Here is an 18,256-nt window from a genome sequence, read left to right as displayed (position 1 = left end):
TTCAGATGTTTCTGTAGTCCTGTTCGATGCTGGCTAAATGGACTATGCTGATAATACAAGCATTGTGAATTCCTTTGTTACAAGACTTTTTTTTCTGTACATGTCATGATTTTTGTCTTAAGAAACATAATCCTCTTTTCATATTTCCCCTCCTCCTCCCTTGTTGAATAGAAATAGAACTCTTTAAAAACTCCCTCGGAAAAAAAAAAAAAAACGGTAGGAAAAAAGATTGGTAAAAAACCCCCCAAAAAACAAATACATTTTCCAGGTCCTTAATTAGCCTGTTTTTCTCCCTCTAGATATTCTCTATTTCTTCTCCTTCACTCTGCCTTTCGCTCCTTCCCGTTCCCTCAGCATTTACTCTCCCCGCGTAATTGAACTTGTCCAAGTATCCTTCTCAGGGGAAGGACAAAGAGGCTAGTCTTACAGTAAGAGTATAGAACAGGGAGAGAGATATAACAAGATAATACCATAAAATCCATTTTTCTTTCCCTTAAATCTCACCAGCATGGCCTGTCAGCACTGTAAGCGGTAACTTGTAAAACGAAGAGGACAGAACTTGATCGTCTGGGTGATTATGGTAGCGTATTGTCTGCATGCTGTTCATTAGAGTCGCTCTTACTCTCCACTCGTCGCCCAACCTGTTAATATCTGCTTGACTTTTAAATGCCACAACAAGCTGACTCACGATTATGATGGCCAGACTTGCTCTGGCCTATGTTTTATTTTTCTTATAGCGAGGCAGATAAACAGTTAGCGTGAACTAGGCATTGTGCAAACACATCGCAGCATGCAAGCCATTAATTCATAATGAGATAATCATGTGGAGGGAAACATTCAGTAGCATAATATTTAGACAGACAAAACACAAACTTCACAAAGGGAAGCAGCCCAGGCCGTATCTTTCCTTCTCCCATGTGGTTTATTTTTATGGTGATTTATATATATACTGTATATATATATATATATATATATACACACACACATAATTTTTGTGAACACAGATGGGTAAGTTGAGGTCCTATTGATCATTTAAACTTGCTCATTTATTTGGTTTGTCCACTCGTTGGCCTATTGGTTCTCAAATGGTTTTAACTGGTGGCGACCCAATGCAATACCAAAATAAATAAATAAATAATTAAAATAAATAAATCAAGTTTTTAGTTCAAGTTTGACTAGACACACAGCCTTTGACTTTAACAACAATTAGAAAAAAAATTTAAAAGTTTGAGTTCTATTTACTTTCTTATCCAGACTCACCAGTTGAGAACCATTGCTCTAGACATAAGTCTTCAAACCCCAGTCTTGTATGCATCAGAAACATTATGAAACTTGGCCAAATTTGTCTTATCAAATGAAAAATTGCATCCAGAGCCTGTTTTCCACTTAAGTTGCCAAATCTGAGGGTTTCCTACTCTTGAGTCTTTCTCTTTTTTTCTCTCCCTCTCTCTCTCTCTCTCTTCAAATGAATCAAGGCTAAAAGGGATCTCCCTCTCTCTCTCTTTATTTTTCTTTCATCTTCTGGCTGGAGGGCTGTATTAAAATTGGCACATTGAATACCCACAGTCCTCTTTGTGCCGTATTAGAGTAATTGTCATGACGAACTTGCTCATGTTTAGGGTCTGGGAGGACAGTATGCACTTTCACATTGTGTCCAGGTTATTTATTTATATATCTGTAATGGATTTTATATTTTCAGGTTATTGAAATTACATATTCAACTCTTATATTGTAAGAAGTGAAAATGTGCATGTTTTTTAAAACCCTGCGGAGCTATTTATACCTGTTCTGACACTTAAATTTGACTTTCATGCTTTAACCTAATGTAGTCAGGTTAATTGATTCATATTACATAATGTTTTTGACTTAAAACCTTTTCATTACCACGTGTTAGCACATATTTTAGGTTACCTGACAATATAGTGTGTGGCACAATTTTAATATTGTAGTTAGCAATGAATTTTTTTAAGTGAATGATTTTTTTTTTGTCATGTTATAGGAATCCTCCATCCATCAATTTAACATTACATATATATGTTCTGAATTTTTAGAGTATAAAGTCTCATGATGGTTTTGTTCCAAACACAGCTTAGTGAACTTTAAACTAGGCTAGGAGCAACTTTAAACAACCTAGACAGAACTTTAAAACATGCATTCAAATACTTTAACCTTGAAATCTCCCCTCGCAAATGTGGCAGTACTCTTTTTTTTCATCTTTTAAATGTTTGATTGTTTGATAGTTTGAGGTCTATAGCAGAAACCACTCGGGAATTAATGTCATTCAGATGCCCTGCGGAAATTACTTTTGAAATGCATATAATCTAAAACATGCAAATGAGGCTGACTTTATGCACCCTGTTTAATATGAATTATCATTTTCTGAATACCTATTATTACTGCGTACATTTCTCCAATTATATTGTTCTTTTTTTGTCACTTCTGCGCTCTCGCACGCACACGCACGCACACGCGCGCTCACCCCCAAAAGTGTGACACACGTGGTAGAGAGAGAGAGAGAGAGAGAGAGAGAGTTCCCTGGTGTAGAGTGTATATTTCTTCTGGAATCTTCTTCCAGTATTTTAATGACATGTAATAAGCCTGATAATGACACAAAGGCAGCTACTCTTGTTCCATAGAGAGGAACGGAAAACGAACTAGGTGAAAAGGCAACATGTCATGTACTGATTTTTAAAGGCATCCATGCTCAAATTGAATTGAGACACAAGCTGCTTTTTCATAGTGGAAAAAAACACTTCACGCTGGATATAAGGACAAGTTAGTGAGAGCAGGCATAATTCATGAATATTGAATAAATGCAGTGGAAAATTAATGTAATATTAAAGCGAACTCTGCATGTTTAGTTTCTTCCCTGATTCTACATGCGTTCTGACACCTCATAACAATGACTACAGTTAAGCAATTAATGTTCTTGTCTACGAAACTGGTGTATGTGCTCTCTTTTTTGGTTGGGGGGCTGAGACATTAATTGAAGGCATCCATTTTCAAATGAATTACCTCTCTAATTTATTTATATTACATTATGAATTATTCTATTGATATTATTATGATTCAAATTAGTAATGCTTTTCCACCGTTCGTTCTAGTGATATCAATTTGCATTCAAGTCACTTTAACAAAGATTATCCTTTCTGTGCTAAATAATAAAACAGACGTTTTTTAATGCAATCAGCACTGCTGAAGATGGAATTAATATTTCAGGTTTTACTCATGGTAAGAACTTTATTAGGCAGTGCAACTACTGGAGAATATAATATTAAATTACTAGCAATTGATTGCTCTCAGTTACTGGTTATAAACAGTGGTGGTTTTCTCCCAGAAATCAAGGAACTGAAAAAGTGTGTGTGTGTGTATGTGTACTGGTATTCACTACATTATGGGGACAAAATATCCCCACAAGTATAGAAATATCAGTATATTTTGACCTTGTGGGGACATTTTTTTAGGTCCCCATGAGGAAACAAGCTTATAAATCATACAGAATTAAGTGTTTTGAAAATCTAAAAAGGGATAGAAAATGCAGTTTGTACAGTAGAAAATAAAAACCATTACGGCTATGGAATGTCCCCATAATGATAGGAATACCAGTGTGTGTGTATATGTGTACTTGTTTGACAATACTTGTGAGGGCCAAATGTCCTTATTTATATAGTGAAATAATATGACAACCCACTAGTAAGGACATTTTACTGGTCCTCACTAGATAAAAAGGCTTATAACTTGGCCAAAACATGTTTTTATTTAAATCTAGTGTTTTGCAGATGTTTCTATGAGGGGTAGGTTTAGGGGTAGGGGCTGGGTTAGGGGATAAAAAGTATCATTAACCTGATTAAAAATCAATGGAAGTCTATGCAGTGTCCTCACTAATATAGTAAAACAAGTGTGTGTGTGTGTGTGTGTGTGTGTGTGTGTGTGTGTGTGCGCATGTGTGTGTGTTTGAATATCTTTAGGCATGGAGCCATTTTGAAGATGGTGTTGAGTTATTGCTTATGAGATGCCTTGGACCAATTTCAGAAGTACTACAATTCAATTAATTTGAAAAATGGACATGCTATCATTTTTTCCACATGCCTCCTTCTAACGTGTTGTTTTTTTATTACAGAGTTATACAATTTTATTTGATTATACCCACTCTGATCCAATCAGTTAATTAACTTAGAAATCCAGAGTGCCAGTCATGAAAGCAGATGTGTAAAATTATATCATGTCCACTGAACTTAAGACATCACTTTGCCCCACCACCTCATTTAAAGTCTTTAGTTAGTTACATTTCCTCCTCTTCAGGCCAGTTTAATCAGTCCTTTTCATAGTTTTTTGTCTGAAAAAGTCAGTTCAATTCTAACCTATAATTGGATTTTAATAGTATGATAATAGTGGAATGACCAACAGACCATGATCTGTTTTTGCTAAAACTAAAAGTTTTTGCTAAAAACTAAACATTATTATATATTAAATTATTTAATTATATTTTAATTTTTTTGTAATTAATAATTTATTATATAATTAAAAATATCTATTTATGTTTTTAACAGTATATTTTTACTACTATTTACCTTTGGTGAGAAATCACTTTCCATTACCCAAATCCCTTTGCTTCTGCCATGGCTCTGATTGGCTGTCATTTATGTTTTTATATTCATTGGAATTTTATTCCACTTTTCTCCTCCAGCCAGTTCCATGCTGTCAGCACTGAGGCATCCTTGCTTTATTGAGTTGGCATGGACCAAAAACATGAACTGGCTTCACTCCAGATTTTCCTGTTCCCACTGTCTTGTTTTTAAATCCAGATCAGCTGACTCTCAAACTCTGCCCCCATCTTCCCTCTCTCACTGTAATCAAAGTTGCTGTTCATTAAAACTTTATCTTGCATATGAAGGTCATGTTCATAAAGCAGGTTCTGCATCTGGGTGCATTTAGGCAGTTGTTGGATTGCTTGCTCCTCAAAGCTATAAAGTTCCACCTCTGTTCCACCATGTTAAATACAATTTGAGCATTAGTGCCTCAAGCGGTCTTGAGACTGCCCTTGCCCCATCATTAGCCTCTTAAACCGTTACAGGACATGAGAAATGGCTTTATTCATCTAGATGATCACAGGATAATAACCACCAGCTATTAACACGACCCACAAGCCCCTGCTGACCTCTATCTATCTATCTATCTATCGATCTATCGATCTATCTATCATCTTTTTAACTGTTAGTTACTGTAACTGTCTGCAGGTTGATATCTTAGTGGATACATTTGTGGGCATTCAATGGCTGGCAAATGGGCCATTTGTAAAATCCCAGCACCTATTCTAAATATTTGCCTTGATCAGTGTGCATCTGATGGAGAGGAGGCCTCGTATATAAATCTCCAGTTTCTTAAACATCAAGGGCAGACTGGAAAATCACTTACTTTGGGCCAAAGGGAAAAAAGGCTGAGGGTGGTGGTGGTGGTGTCGGGGAGTAAATGTTTGCCCCGGTCACACACACTCACACACAGGAGTGATCTCATCAGTTGGGAATGCTGGTGGTGTTTACCTATTGCAGCAAAACCCACCTGATTGAAGCTAATCTTTATGGGCTCGGCAAACAGGACTTTGCCTCATTCTGCATCAGGTGTGCGTCACAGCAGGAACACATCAGATTGCCATATGGTACATTAGATATCATATGAACACATATCTTGCCTCCCCCACACACATTTTCTCTGATTGTCTCCTCCGTTTTATTTGACCTCGTTTTCATTCCCCCGTGAGAATCTTTCTTACTTTTTTACTTTCATATCGGCATGTCCTTGATAATTGAATTGTCCTTTTAGTGCCTCTGATTTTTGTGACAGTCGGCGGGTAAGCAATTCCTTAATTGTCATCTGCCATAGTTTAGTTCGAAGGGAAAAAGGAAAACCTCAGCTGAAAAGAAACTGAGTTTGAAATTAGGACACCAGCTCTGAAACCCGTTGAAAATTATCAGAAGATCAAAGTTGTGTCATTAGCCTCATGAAAGCAGATCATTCCGTTCATTCCATTTTCTTTTTCCATGCTCCAGTTTTCCCTGTGCCCCTTGTCTCAGCCCGTGCCGTAGGGAAATGAATTGGTTATTTTTGGACACTGGTGGTCCTAAGCTTTAGTAATAGGAGAGAGAGGGTGTTCGGATGTAACAGTAAAAGCAGTTGAGTTTCCAATAAACCAGCACCCATTCCAAATGTTTAACTTCAGTGCTCTTTAAATCAGCATGGTGGAAAGGCACATGCACACAGATATATTTCTTAGATGTTAAATCATCTTTGAGGACAAGAAGTGAGCAGGTAAAGTCCATCTATCCCACTTGCACTGGCTGGAACTGTTGGATGTGATCACAAGAGGAGGCTGTTGAGTTCGACTGGATCTGTAGCTTATCTTCTGTACAAAAGCACAGTTTTTTCTCAAGATCTGGGATTTGAAAGGAAAACAAAAAATGTATGTTTACATGGACTTATTATATATGATTATCTGGTATTTAGAAGAAATGTGCTTCATACAAGGAAATGTGCAGTACGCTAATTACAGGGATCTAATTGGAGCAATTGAGGCAGCTAGGGTGAATTATTTAATCCAAGGGACAATTGGTGTCCTTTACCTGGGATTGATTCCAGTTAACTATGTTTAATCAGTTTAGAGCTTTAGCATTAGGATAAAACAATCAATATTATTAAAATCACTCACATTTGCGTGTGTTTCTCTTTGGGTAGGTGAACAGATATAGTCATAGTGCTTCAGTTGGATATAACATTGGTTCCTTTAAAAGCCAACATGAAAAAACTTCCTTAACACTGCATGTTGCTAGTCATATTGGACAATTTCGTTTTGCATTTTATTGCAAGGAAAACTTTTAGCTTGATTACTTTTTCTCAGCTGAATTTACAAACCCTCTTATTTTTCATCCAACACAGTCTCATGACATTTCGTAACTATTTCGCATTTTAGCAAATTGGTGACATGGGTGAAGTTTATTTTTTAGTCCTTTTGTAGTGCTATTTTTTCCTATTTCTTCTAAATATTACTATTTAGGTTTCATTCATTTTTATTTCATTTTAATTTTTAGTTAGTTTAGTTAGTAATTTTGTTACTTCAACGTAAAATTATTTCAGTTAGTTGCTATGGCAACATTTCAAATTTTTGTCTAATCTTATATATATATTTCAACTTTATTTCAATTTACAAAATGTTTTTAATAATTTTAGTTTAATGATAACTCTAGTTAGGAGTGAAGCTTAATGCCTTTTTTATTATAAATTGTACATTTTCTTTCAGATCACGTTGTGTGAATTTGTACGAAATTGTAACATTTTGCCATGTGGCTGGGTTGTTTTCATATACTGCCCGTTTTCATGACCCAGTCAATTCCTGATGGATAAAATAATAATAATAATAATAAAAAGAATTTAAGTTAAAAAAAGAACAAATAAATAAATGTCAACCATGTTTTTCTCATGGACTATCCTGCTTCACTTCAAAATGTCACAATACGTCAGTAAAAAGGGTTGCGTTTGGTATTTCATGATGAATTTAAAGGCCTGGGGTGAGTGAGTGTACAAGTGGGTGGCAACGTGAAGGGATTCTGTCATAATGCCAAGTGGAGCAGTGTGCTACTTCCACGGAGGGAAACCGCTCTGGAGTGGAGTGGAGAACAGCTTCGCTCATAAAAAGGGAACGCATAAGTGCTCGTCTAAACAGTCTTCAAACGAGGGTCTCTTCTTTACTGTCAGGATATTCCAGTGCGCCGTGCTCCTCGGGAGGAGCGGGCAGTTGATCCCTTTGAAGTGGCCGGTGCTGGACCAAGGTTAAAAATGCTAAGAGACACCCAGCAATTCAGACTTTCCTTTATTATTCTATCAGGAACACTTATTTGTTTCGGACCCTTTCTTGTGGTGACTTACTTTAGGTACCCTGCTCATTACATCTCTCTCACTCTCACGCTCTCTCTCAGCTCTGGGTCTTCCTGCTCTCTGTCTTCATGGTAGACAGTGACAGACTTCCCCTGGGCCTGGCCTTTTAGTTGATGTAGTCATACCTGCCCCCCTCCCTCTCACCATCACCACCAACCATACGTCTAGGGAAGAGAAATATGGAGGAAGAGCCGCAAGCTGTGTGTTCTAACCACTGGGACACACACACACACACACACACACACACACACACACAGACACACACACCTGCCCTCTGCCCCGTGGGCTAGCAGTTGGAGTTGCTAACACAAATACACCCTATCCTTCCGTAGACCGCGTTCCTGCGCGTTCCTGCGCGTTCCCCGTGTTCCTCCAGACCTCTTTGTGTCCCGAGAGCAGTTCTTCCTGATCAGGCAAATAAGTAAACAAAATTAAGTGTGTTTGCTTCAGAAACAGCTTTTTTTTGTTCTGTTTTGAATTTAGAGGTTTAAAAACTTATTTTATACAGTCAGGATGTACCTTTTTCTTGTAAAAGTATCTTTGTTTCTAAACCTCACTCCTTACTGTTACATAGGCAGCTATGTAACTTGCTATTACTGATTTGAAACACTCTAAAAGTAAAAACTCGTTCCTCACAGGAGACATGACTCAATGTTAATTTCAGTAAAGTCTGACATTAGCTATTCGCTAAGCTAACAGTGAGATACTCTGATACTGTAAGTGTAAAAAATAAATAATATAATATTTTTTAATATTTTAAAATATTTTTATAGACACTTCTTAGTATTGAATGAATCATCCACCATGTTGATTTTTTTTCCACTGAGCTTTACTAAAGCAACTTTCTATTCTATTCTATTCTATTCTATTTTCTTGAATGCATTTCTGGCACCATACTTAACTGTTTAAGCTACAGTAGAATATTGATGTGCATTATGGGCCAAAATAGTATATATTATATTATAATATATATTATATTATAAGACACCATAATTAAAAACAGCCTTGTGTTGAAAGTGCACCTAAAATTCTCCCTTTATAGACAGCTCACTAGGTTTTGAAACAGATCAAGTATGTTACGTGTGCTCAGGTGGACTTCATGTTGCTCAATCAGATTTAGTGACAAACAGGGCGGTGCGCTCCTGACGAAGCGTTCGCTTCTCTTCGGGACTGTTGTTTCGGCAGCCTGAGGGAGAAGACGTGAGATGTGCTGGCACAACTGTGACTGTCTCCACTAATCATGTTGGCTCCTTCTTTGTTTTATTAGTAAGAGCATTCCTGCAAGCTGATGCAAGGCTCTAGAAACAGCCTTTGTGGGACTTATATAAATAGACCTGTATAAGTCTTAACATGATAAAGAGTTATTAATCTGGTAAGCTGCTGAAAAGAAAAAAAAAATACTGAGAAGGATGTCTGTGTGTGCTAGTGTGTGCGTAACGTGCAGAAAGAGCTGTTCCACAGGTGCAAAGGAAGACAAAAAAAGCGAACAGCCCCACTGAAAAAATGTGAAACGGTTCCGCATATGCCTTGAAAAGTTCCTATATAAAGAAAGAAGAGGACAGGAAAGATGGAGTAAATGAATGAGTCGGTGATAAAAAAGTGGGAAAAGACTGGCAGAATAAAGCGGTATTCCATTTTTATAAATATTGTCAAAGTTGTCATCTTGTATTACGCCGGTTTTATTTTCCTTTTAGATCTGGGGTAATGCTCTTTGTAGTTAAATGAAGCTCTGGTGTGTGCCGGAGAGCTGAAGTTGCTAATTTAAACCAGTCTGTCGACATTGCCAAGTGAGTTACAGCTTGAATCCTTGCATTATTTTAACCATTGCTCCTTGAACAGAACTTTTTAATGTGAAGGAAATTCTTTAACCGGTTTAATGTTTGCCATATTTTCTTTCACTGAGACCCAAACAAGAGGAAAAAAATGTGTAAAATTTAATTTCAGATATCAGAGTCAATTATCCGTTATAGAGTATTTAATGTTTTAGAGGCCAGTAAGAAGCTTTTATGTGAAGGATTTGAAATATTCTCATTTTCAACTGATATAATAAAGACTGATACTATTAGTTGGCGCTGTACGGACCATCTGAACACTGCTCTGGCCGTCTACCGTCTTCACTCTGGTGTAGTGATCCAGGCTGGAAGTGCTGAATTCAGGGGGCATTAGTGGGGCTTGTGTTTAGGAGTTGGACTGGAATGACGAGTCCAATCTGCAGTCCAATCTGGGGTTGCAGATGTGCTAATCTGGGATCAGGCTGGATCTGACAGCCTCAATCCTTTTCAAAGCTCTCGGCACATCGACCAGAACATGAAAGACTGTAAAAAGCTGGTACTCGGGTTTAGAGGTACATTCACTTCCACTTCATGAATCTGTGCTTCAGCCATTGAGCCTGCCATCATTCGAACATTTACAGATTCATTCTTCTGCAGAAGTATGTTTTACTTATATATGTTATAATAATTTATATTTACTATTATATCTTTACTATTATAATAATATAATAGTAAAAAAAATACTATTATATTATATGATATTATATTATATTATATTATATTATAATGCTAATCCATATATGTTTAAAAAATTAAGAGAATAAAAAAAAATTTTTTTTTGATTGTTGGTAAAATATCATAGTGTGACTCCCCCAAAAATGTAAAGATATTTAATGAATTAATAATGATTACTGATATTAATAATTATATATGTTACTTATATTTTTGGGGAAAAATATAATTTTAGTTTCGTTTTATTTATTAATTTTTTATTTTATTTTTTCTAAAAAAAAATTTAATTCAAGGTGTAAAATGTCATGTGGTGTGGCTCCCCAAAAATGTAATGATATTTCATTAATTATTAATTCTTGATATGTAATTTGGAAAATTATATTTAAAAACTTTTTGAAATAATTATGATCTACATCTACAAAATTACATTGAAATGTTATTCATATACATATTTTTAATTCATTCATTAAAATTCATGTACATTTTTTTTGTTGATAATTCAGGATGAATAATAAAAAAGGGAGCTGCGAAAAGACAATCTACCTTTCACCTCTGACCCTGTCGGAGCACTGGAAGCTTTTAGTCCCCGCTGGGCTTACTATATTTTGAGAGGGTGTGAAGTGACGGCCCACCTGTATGAGATTTACCCATGAGACCTCCGCCCCTTGGCCTATCTGGCTCAGACGGCGTCTTTTCAACCCTGCTCTCTCTGAATCCTCTGTTCCCGTGCCAGCCGCCGAACCTGACCCTGAGCGCAGGAATGGCACTGCAGCTGCCTGGGGGGTAGACGGAGAGAGAAAAAGAGAAAGGAGGGAAAGGAGAATCTTTGCTTCAGGGATTATGAGATTTAGTCATGAATGAGATAAACTGTGGCTTGTTTCACCATCTCTCCATTTCTTGACCTTGTTTGTTTTTGCGTTACTTCCTTTTTAATACGCATAAGAAAAAAATCACCAGAACTACAAAGCTTTCACTTTTTTACTGCTAATATCCACCTCTGGAGCCGAATCAGAATTCAGGGACGTGTTTATCCCTGTGTTGCTATCTTACCTTAGCAACTCTCAGCATCAGCAATATAAACAGTTTTTAACAGGCAGTCACAGAAGTTCCCATGATCCCTTGTTGCAGCCTCAGTACTTGCAGAAACAGGATAGAGAATGAATCACCACCACCCTTTCTTGTAAGTGCCAAAGAAAATCTGCTGATATTAGAACATAAATGCATTGCGTTACCATGTTACAAAGACGCTGGTCCTGGAATTTATGCTTTATCTGCTGCAAGCTGATTTTTTTTCTTTTTCTGTGTGTTTTTGTCCCTGAAGCAAAGGCAAGTTTGGTCCCATTTCCCTTCCGTCCCAATTAAAACATGCCTTTTTTTTGTACCTTGCCCTCCCCCAAATGCACATTTTTATCTCTTCGATCTGAAGAAGAACGCCCACCCTTTCTGTATCCCTCACTTCCCCTTAGAAGAAAAATGCATCTTCCTCAGTTCTCACAGGTCAGGGTTCAGCTAGAGGGGCTTCGGGGACTAAACAAGATGTGGCAAGCCTCGACATTGGCAGCTTAGATGAGCTTGCCAAAAACAATTACAAAACGCTGCAAACTTCTGTCTCACAGTTGTAATCAAAGGTTCCCTGCACAGATTTATTGGGCTGCTTTATTTACGGCCTTCCATTATAGCAGCAATATACACCCATTACGGGATATGACAAGGCTTCATGCTTGCTTACACCCCAGGCTGGTTAATATGGCAGTGATGCACTCACTCAGCAGCTAGTTCCTTCAATCTCTCCCATGCAGCTCCAACGGTGTAGGCAACAAGTCTTATGTATCTTGAACAATTTGAGATTCTCGCATATGATCAAAAAGAATGTGAAGTTTTTGGGATGTCCCCTACATGTCACATCCGTGTGATATAGATGGTCTGGGCGGATGTAAATTAACCGCACATGGTTTCGAGTTCCTTGTGGGTCCACAGGTAATAAAACTACCCACATCTTTGGTTTGCGTCCCCCATGATACAAGACATGCCTGCATCCTCTTCAGTCATACGAGTTTCACTTGACTGCCTCAGTTGACAGCTTTGGATGAAGTATATAACTCCTCAACCAGGTGCATTTAAGTGATTCCTACTGTGAACTTATTGGACCCATAAAAGCACCCTTGAGTTGCCAAAACGTCCCGACATAGATCTGGGTGTAGAAGCAGGTAAAGAGTCTTCTCTATCTCTGTCGTAGCGGTCTTCAGCTGTTGTTGTGGCGAGCTTTACTGCACGGCACGTACTACATGTGTAAATAATAGCATTCCCACAATGCAATCACAATCTGCTCCATGTTGTTGATCTTTGTTTTTAAATGAATATCTTATGGCTTTTGTAAGCATGTCAGTGACAAATAAGAGGCCAAGGTTAAATAAAGGAAGCAAAATGTACTAAAAATCTAGTTTAAAACAGACATGGTTCCTGTTGGTATTATATATTTATGAAAAACGTTTATACTATTTTCAACAAAAGTTTAAATGAAGTTAATTTCATGTGGTATAACCAGAAACAGTTTAATATTTTTCAATATGATTTCAAAGTTAAACACACACACACACACACACACACACACAGCATTTAATTTATTTACACAAATCACTAATTTAATAAATATCTTTTTAGAAGTTGTATCATATGATATTATACAGTTTGAACTAGGGGTGCTCCGATTGATCGGCTACCGATCACTATCGGCCCATAATCGCTTTGGGATGATTGATTGATGGTCTCTATAAAGGCCGATCTCAAAAAAACAATCTCAAGCTGATGACGCTGCCGTGAGAGGTTTGGCATGACATGCAGCGGCACCGTCTCAGTCTCTGTCCGGCGCGGGTGAAATAATTATAACCTCTCAAAATGCGCAAATGGCTTTAAATCACATCACGTCTGCACTATAAGCGAGCTGCACGCTGCACAGTTGACACAGGAATTGTCACTTGCACAATCGAGGCAGTGTCGCATCGTCATAAATTAAAAAATTGCATTTCTTTTTAATTCTTGCCCGTGTTTAAACCATTCAGCGCTCGCGCGCTCTCCTGGAGACCATGCGCTCATGCATGCTCGCAGCGCACACACATAATGCCAGGTTGCAATGCGTATGCGGTGCGTATTTTTTCCGCACTCATGTTAACGGATTAAAGCTTTCACGCTGCACACGGTTGCGGTCCGGCAGTGCGTTCCAGGAGCGGTGCGTCTGCAGCAGTGCAGAGATAGTTCCTCTTCAGGAACTCGAGCTGCGTCGAAAACGCTAGGGGAACGCCTTCTGCGACCCACGCTCTGAATCACATGTGAAATTTTTTGGCTAGGTTTAAAGGAAAAGAGCACTTTTAGATAAACAAGGCAAAAATAGATGGCATTTGTGGAGGTAGGAAAACAAAGTTCTTTATAAACCGCAGGATTGCTTGTAATAAAGAATTAAATGCAAAAGAAAAGGCAGTAGAGCTGACTGTTTATATCAGTGGTAAGTTTTAATTTCGAATGTTTGTGATAATGAAGTAGTTTAAATGTTTTGCCACTTGCTTGAGCAACTTAATATATAAATCTAGAAGTAGGCCTAAATGCAAAAGTAAAAGGCATTGACTAATGTGTTTCTTATATTTATTGCGTTTAAACACGTCTTTGAAGGATTGTATTATACTGTACTGTGTAAAAAAAAACAATCACAAAGCTGAAAAAGCGAAAACAAAGTTCTTTATAAACCGCAGGATTGCTTGTAATAAAGAATTAAATGCAAAAGAAAAGGCAGTAGAGCTGACTGTTTATATCAGTGGTAAGTTTTAATTTCGAATGTTTGTGATAATGAAGTAGTTTAAATGTTTTGCCACTTGCTTGAGCAACTTAATATATAAATCTAGAAGTAGGCCTAAATGCAAAAGTAAAAGGCATTGACTAATGTGTTTCTTATATTTATTGCGTTTAAACACGTCTATGAAAGATTGTATTACTGTACTGTGTAAAAAAAGAATCACAATGTTGAAAAAGCCTTTTAAGTAACAATGTTTGGATTTAAAATCAAAATAATGGATAAATGTTGTGTTTGTAGTAAATGGCCACAGATCAGTTGCAGACTCCTGTGTGAAAGCACAATGAGAGTCAGTGCTGCTTCTGCACCGCTTCTGTACCGCACATGGACTGCATACACACTGCAAACGGAGTATGTGTGAACCTGGTGTAACATTGCCTCACATACAGCTCACGAAATTAGGCTTGTGTTCTGTGTAAGCTATTGTGCAACAATTGCACGATTGTCAAAACAAAAATACAGTGCATGATCAAACATTTAGGTGAGATAAATATATATTTTTGAAAAATGTCTAAAAAAAATGCCCCCCTCCACCCCTCAAATTAAAAAATCCCCTCTCACAAGAGTCACCTAAGAGGAGAATTCATTTTCAAAAATGAAATTCAAGCCCTGAATAAATGTCTAAAAATCTTGATTGGATCATCACTGTAAATAATTCTACATGATAAAAAGAAGGCTTTAAAAAGATCGGTACCGGTGATCGTATCGGCAGATACTGCTTTCTGTGATCGGTGGTGATCGGCCTCAAAAATCCTGATCGGAGCACCCCTACTCTGAACTACCCTTGCCAAACTATTTAATATATCACTACTTAATTTTCTTTTCAGGAATCTCATTCTTATATTGGCTTTTTTCTTTTTTATTCGTAAAAATATTAATGTATTAGTTATATTAATTCAGACATAGACGAGGTGTATTCAAGTCATTTTATGTGAGAATTGCATACTTAATGTATTTTTAAATAAAAATGACAACAAAATTGACATCTTCTTTTAACGGAGGAGGACTCACTCATTTGAAGGCTTATATCTTTCTTCTTGGACTCTCTTCACCTCTTAAAGCGGTAAATGCATTCCTGTTCTGTTGGAAGTTGCTTGTGTTTTTGTACTGCTGATAATAAGGTGCACGAAACGTTGGTGTTTCTTTTGAATACAGGTTTTCTAATTGAAAGGGCTTTTTTGTCACTCTAGTGTATGCATCAACACTTTCTGTCAAAGACAAATGTCCTTCGATCAGAGCTGATGCACTGTATTGTAACCTTTGGTAAAGGAAAAAACATGCCACTCTTTCACGGCACAATACCATTTTGGTTTGACACAAATATCTCTTCAGGCAGACCTTCGTTGCGCCTTCCTCCGCGTTTGTGTCCTTGACTGCCATTGGCTGTTCAGAGGCTCAGGTGGTTCTTTAGGTATATCCAAATGGATGTATGGCGCACCGCTTGTTTACAATGTTCTTATCAAGGTTAGCAGCTGTGTCACTGTACTTCTACAGCAGATAAACACTTTCTGATGGGGCTGATTGTGAATTTGTGCTGTTGGTTAGTGTGTATATTTGCTTTTGTGATAAAATGCATTGCCTACATAGATTGTACCATTCTTCCTAGGACTTCCAACAATGCTTGATGGTCACTCAATATTGTTTTTTTTTTTACCCCCTCCCAAGGTGCCACGTGATGATGGTAGAATCAGCAACTGAGACCATTCGAACAACACCCTCCAATCAAAATGGAGTCAGCAGCCTAAGCAGCCAGTCAGATGGCGGAGGAAGAGAGGGCGGGTCCAACGGTGACATCAATGGGGAGATCAGCCCGTTGGATTTACTGCATCTTCAACAGCAGCAGGTGTGTGTGTGTGTATGTGTGTGCGTGTGTGTATGTGTGTGTAAGGAGACCCTTAGTCCTCTACCCTGACTTTAAGGAAGTGTGTTTAGCTGTTAGTTGTTTCTTGTGCAATTCCCATGTCTTGCACAACCTATAAACAACCGACTATATGAAGCAAACTGCGTCACATTGGTTTCAACATCTCACAGAGTTTATTTTTGTGGTGTATAGTATTACAGCTTGTCATTTTTCAGTCATTCAATGGGAACAATATAAAAATGAAAGGGATCTTTAACAAAGAGTGAAAAATTTAAGGGGGTCTGAATACTTTCCGTACCCACTGTATATATATATATATACTGTATATGTAATCATTTATTGCTAAATTTATTGCAAACATCACACATTATTTTTTAATAAAAATTTTTTTAGAGGGTTGTACCATATATTTAAAATATTTTTTATTATATTATTACAATTATATTAATTTGTTATATTACAATTACATTAATTCATCAAAGGTGATTATACAGATTATACACTGGAGGAGTATTCAAGTGATTGTATATAGGAATAATGTTTAATGTTTTTTTTTTTTTGGCAGTAATAGATCTGGCCAAAAAAATAATAATTAATTGCTTTATTTAGTGCATTTCTAAATGTTCTATGAATATAATTAAAATGGAATGAGGCCTGAGGTTATCAAGCATTGAACAAGCACTCTAAATGTATCACAAAAGTAGTTCATACAACTTGTACACTTTACAACAAATTTTCTGAAGTCATATGATAGCTTTATGTGAGAAACAGTATACAAGTCTGAAAACTTGACCAAATCATTCTTTTGAGTCTGATCTTTTCAGTGAATCGGTTAATCCAGTTCACAAATTGATATGCTCATGAATCACACAAATCCAATCTAGACTGAATAAATTATTATCCATATGTAATAGCCTGTGTCTCACTCAAAGCTATTATATAGCTTCGGAAGACTTGAAATATAGGGCCACACTGATGGTAATTTAATGTTTTTTATGTCTTGTTATTATGCTTGAAAGTTTCAGTCCTCATGTATTGTCATTGCATACAAAAGAGCAAAAAACACAGTCTTTTTTGTTCAACGGAAGAAGGTAAGTTGTACAGGTTTGGAATGACATGAGAGTGAGCCAGTGATTTCATTTTTGGGTGAACTAATCTTTTAAGCAAATCTAGTCCTCAGGCTTCATATTTCCAAGCGGTTTTCCAGAACTTCATTTGGTGATTTCGTTCGCTCCTAACTCTAGTTCCTGTAGATGATGCAGACTTCACTGAATTCCTCACACTTTAGGTCCAGTCCTAGCAGCAGTCTCAGCCTAGACTGAGTCACAATAATCCTCTAAGCGACTGTTTTATGCAGTGACACGTCAGCGTGCAGAGGCTTGTGCTGTTTTTGCTCTTTGGCCTATGCGTCAGTGTCTTCCATATCCAGTTTGTCAGTTGGAATTTCCTCACTTCCCAGACTCTCTTGGCTGAAATTCTCTTTTTCTGTTCACACTCTTTCCTAAATGCATTACAGATGCAGATGGTAACAGAACCCCTCAACCTTGTTATCAGTGACACAGACTGGACTGCATGCCTGTTAACAGGTCCTAGTAACATTGATTAACTATTACTAAAAGAATGTGGGACCTGTTAAACCCAATTATTTACCTCTCCCAGCTGATGTGTATAAATCTGAACGCTTTAGACACTGATGTTTTCTAATTGTTGTCTTCAATAACCCTCTGGTGCTGGTGTCCACTATAATGTGGAGAGATATTTTAAAAGCCATTCTTAACCATTCAAGTGTGTTGTTACATCCAAACCACAGTGGGTGATCACCTTTGACCCTTACCCAAAATTCTATATGACTGTTCATTTTATACAGTCATTGTGTTTTTATTTTATTTTATTTATGACAACATAAATATTTACCTCTATCTTCTATTGTAAAAGGAAAGTTTTTATAAAAATTATAAAATGATGTTTTATCTATTTTATTAAATTAAATATTATTATATTATAAAATTAATATAATATATAGTCATATATAATATACAGTAAAATATAAGTACAATATTGTATTTTATATATTATTTAATTTTTATATTATATTTTAATTAAATAATATTTTTAATCATTTAT

At 36.9% G+C, this 18,256-nt stretch overlaps 1 protein-coding gene across 4 annotated transcripts in view; it reads left to right on the top strand.

Annotated features, from left to right (window-relative positions):
• LOC107739274 (forkhead box protein P4-like) overlaps positions 1-18,256 on the top strand; it is a 150,394-nt gene that overhangs the window by 36,344 nt on the left and 95,794 nt on the right. For all 4 annotated transcript variants that reach the window (XM_016551337.1, XM_016551338.1, XM_016551335.1 and 1 more), the window contains exon 2: positions 15,937-16,114. In XM_016551337.1, coding sequence (XP_016406823.1) covers positions 15,947-16,114 — 168 coding nt within the window. In that variant the 5' untranslated portion in view covers positions 15,937-15,946. The remainder of the gene's footprint in view (positions 1-15,936; positions 16,115-18,256) is intronic.

This window comes from Sinocyclocheilus rhinocerous, unplaced genomic scaffold (genome assembly GCF_001515625.1).
Source record: "Sinocyclocheilus rhinocerous isolate Xijiao unplaced genomic scaffold, SAMN03320098_v1.1 scaffold14, whole genome shotgun sequence".
Lineage (NCBI taxonomy): Eukaryota > Metazoa > Chordata > Actinopteri > Cypriniformes > Cyprinidae > Sinocyclocheilus > Sinocyclocheilus rhinocerous.
The sequence above is the reverse complement of the archived record's forward strand: the minus strand, read 5'-3'. Positions and strand labels throughout refer to the sequence as shown.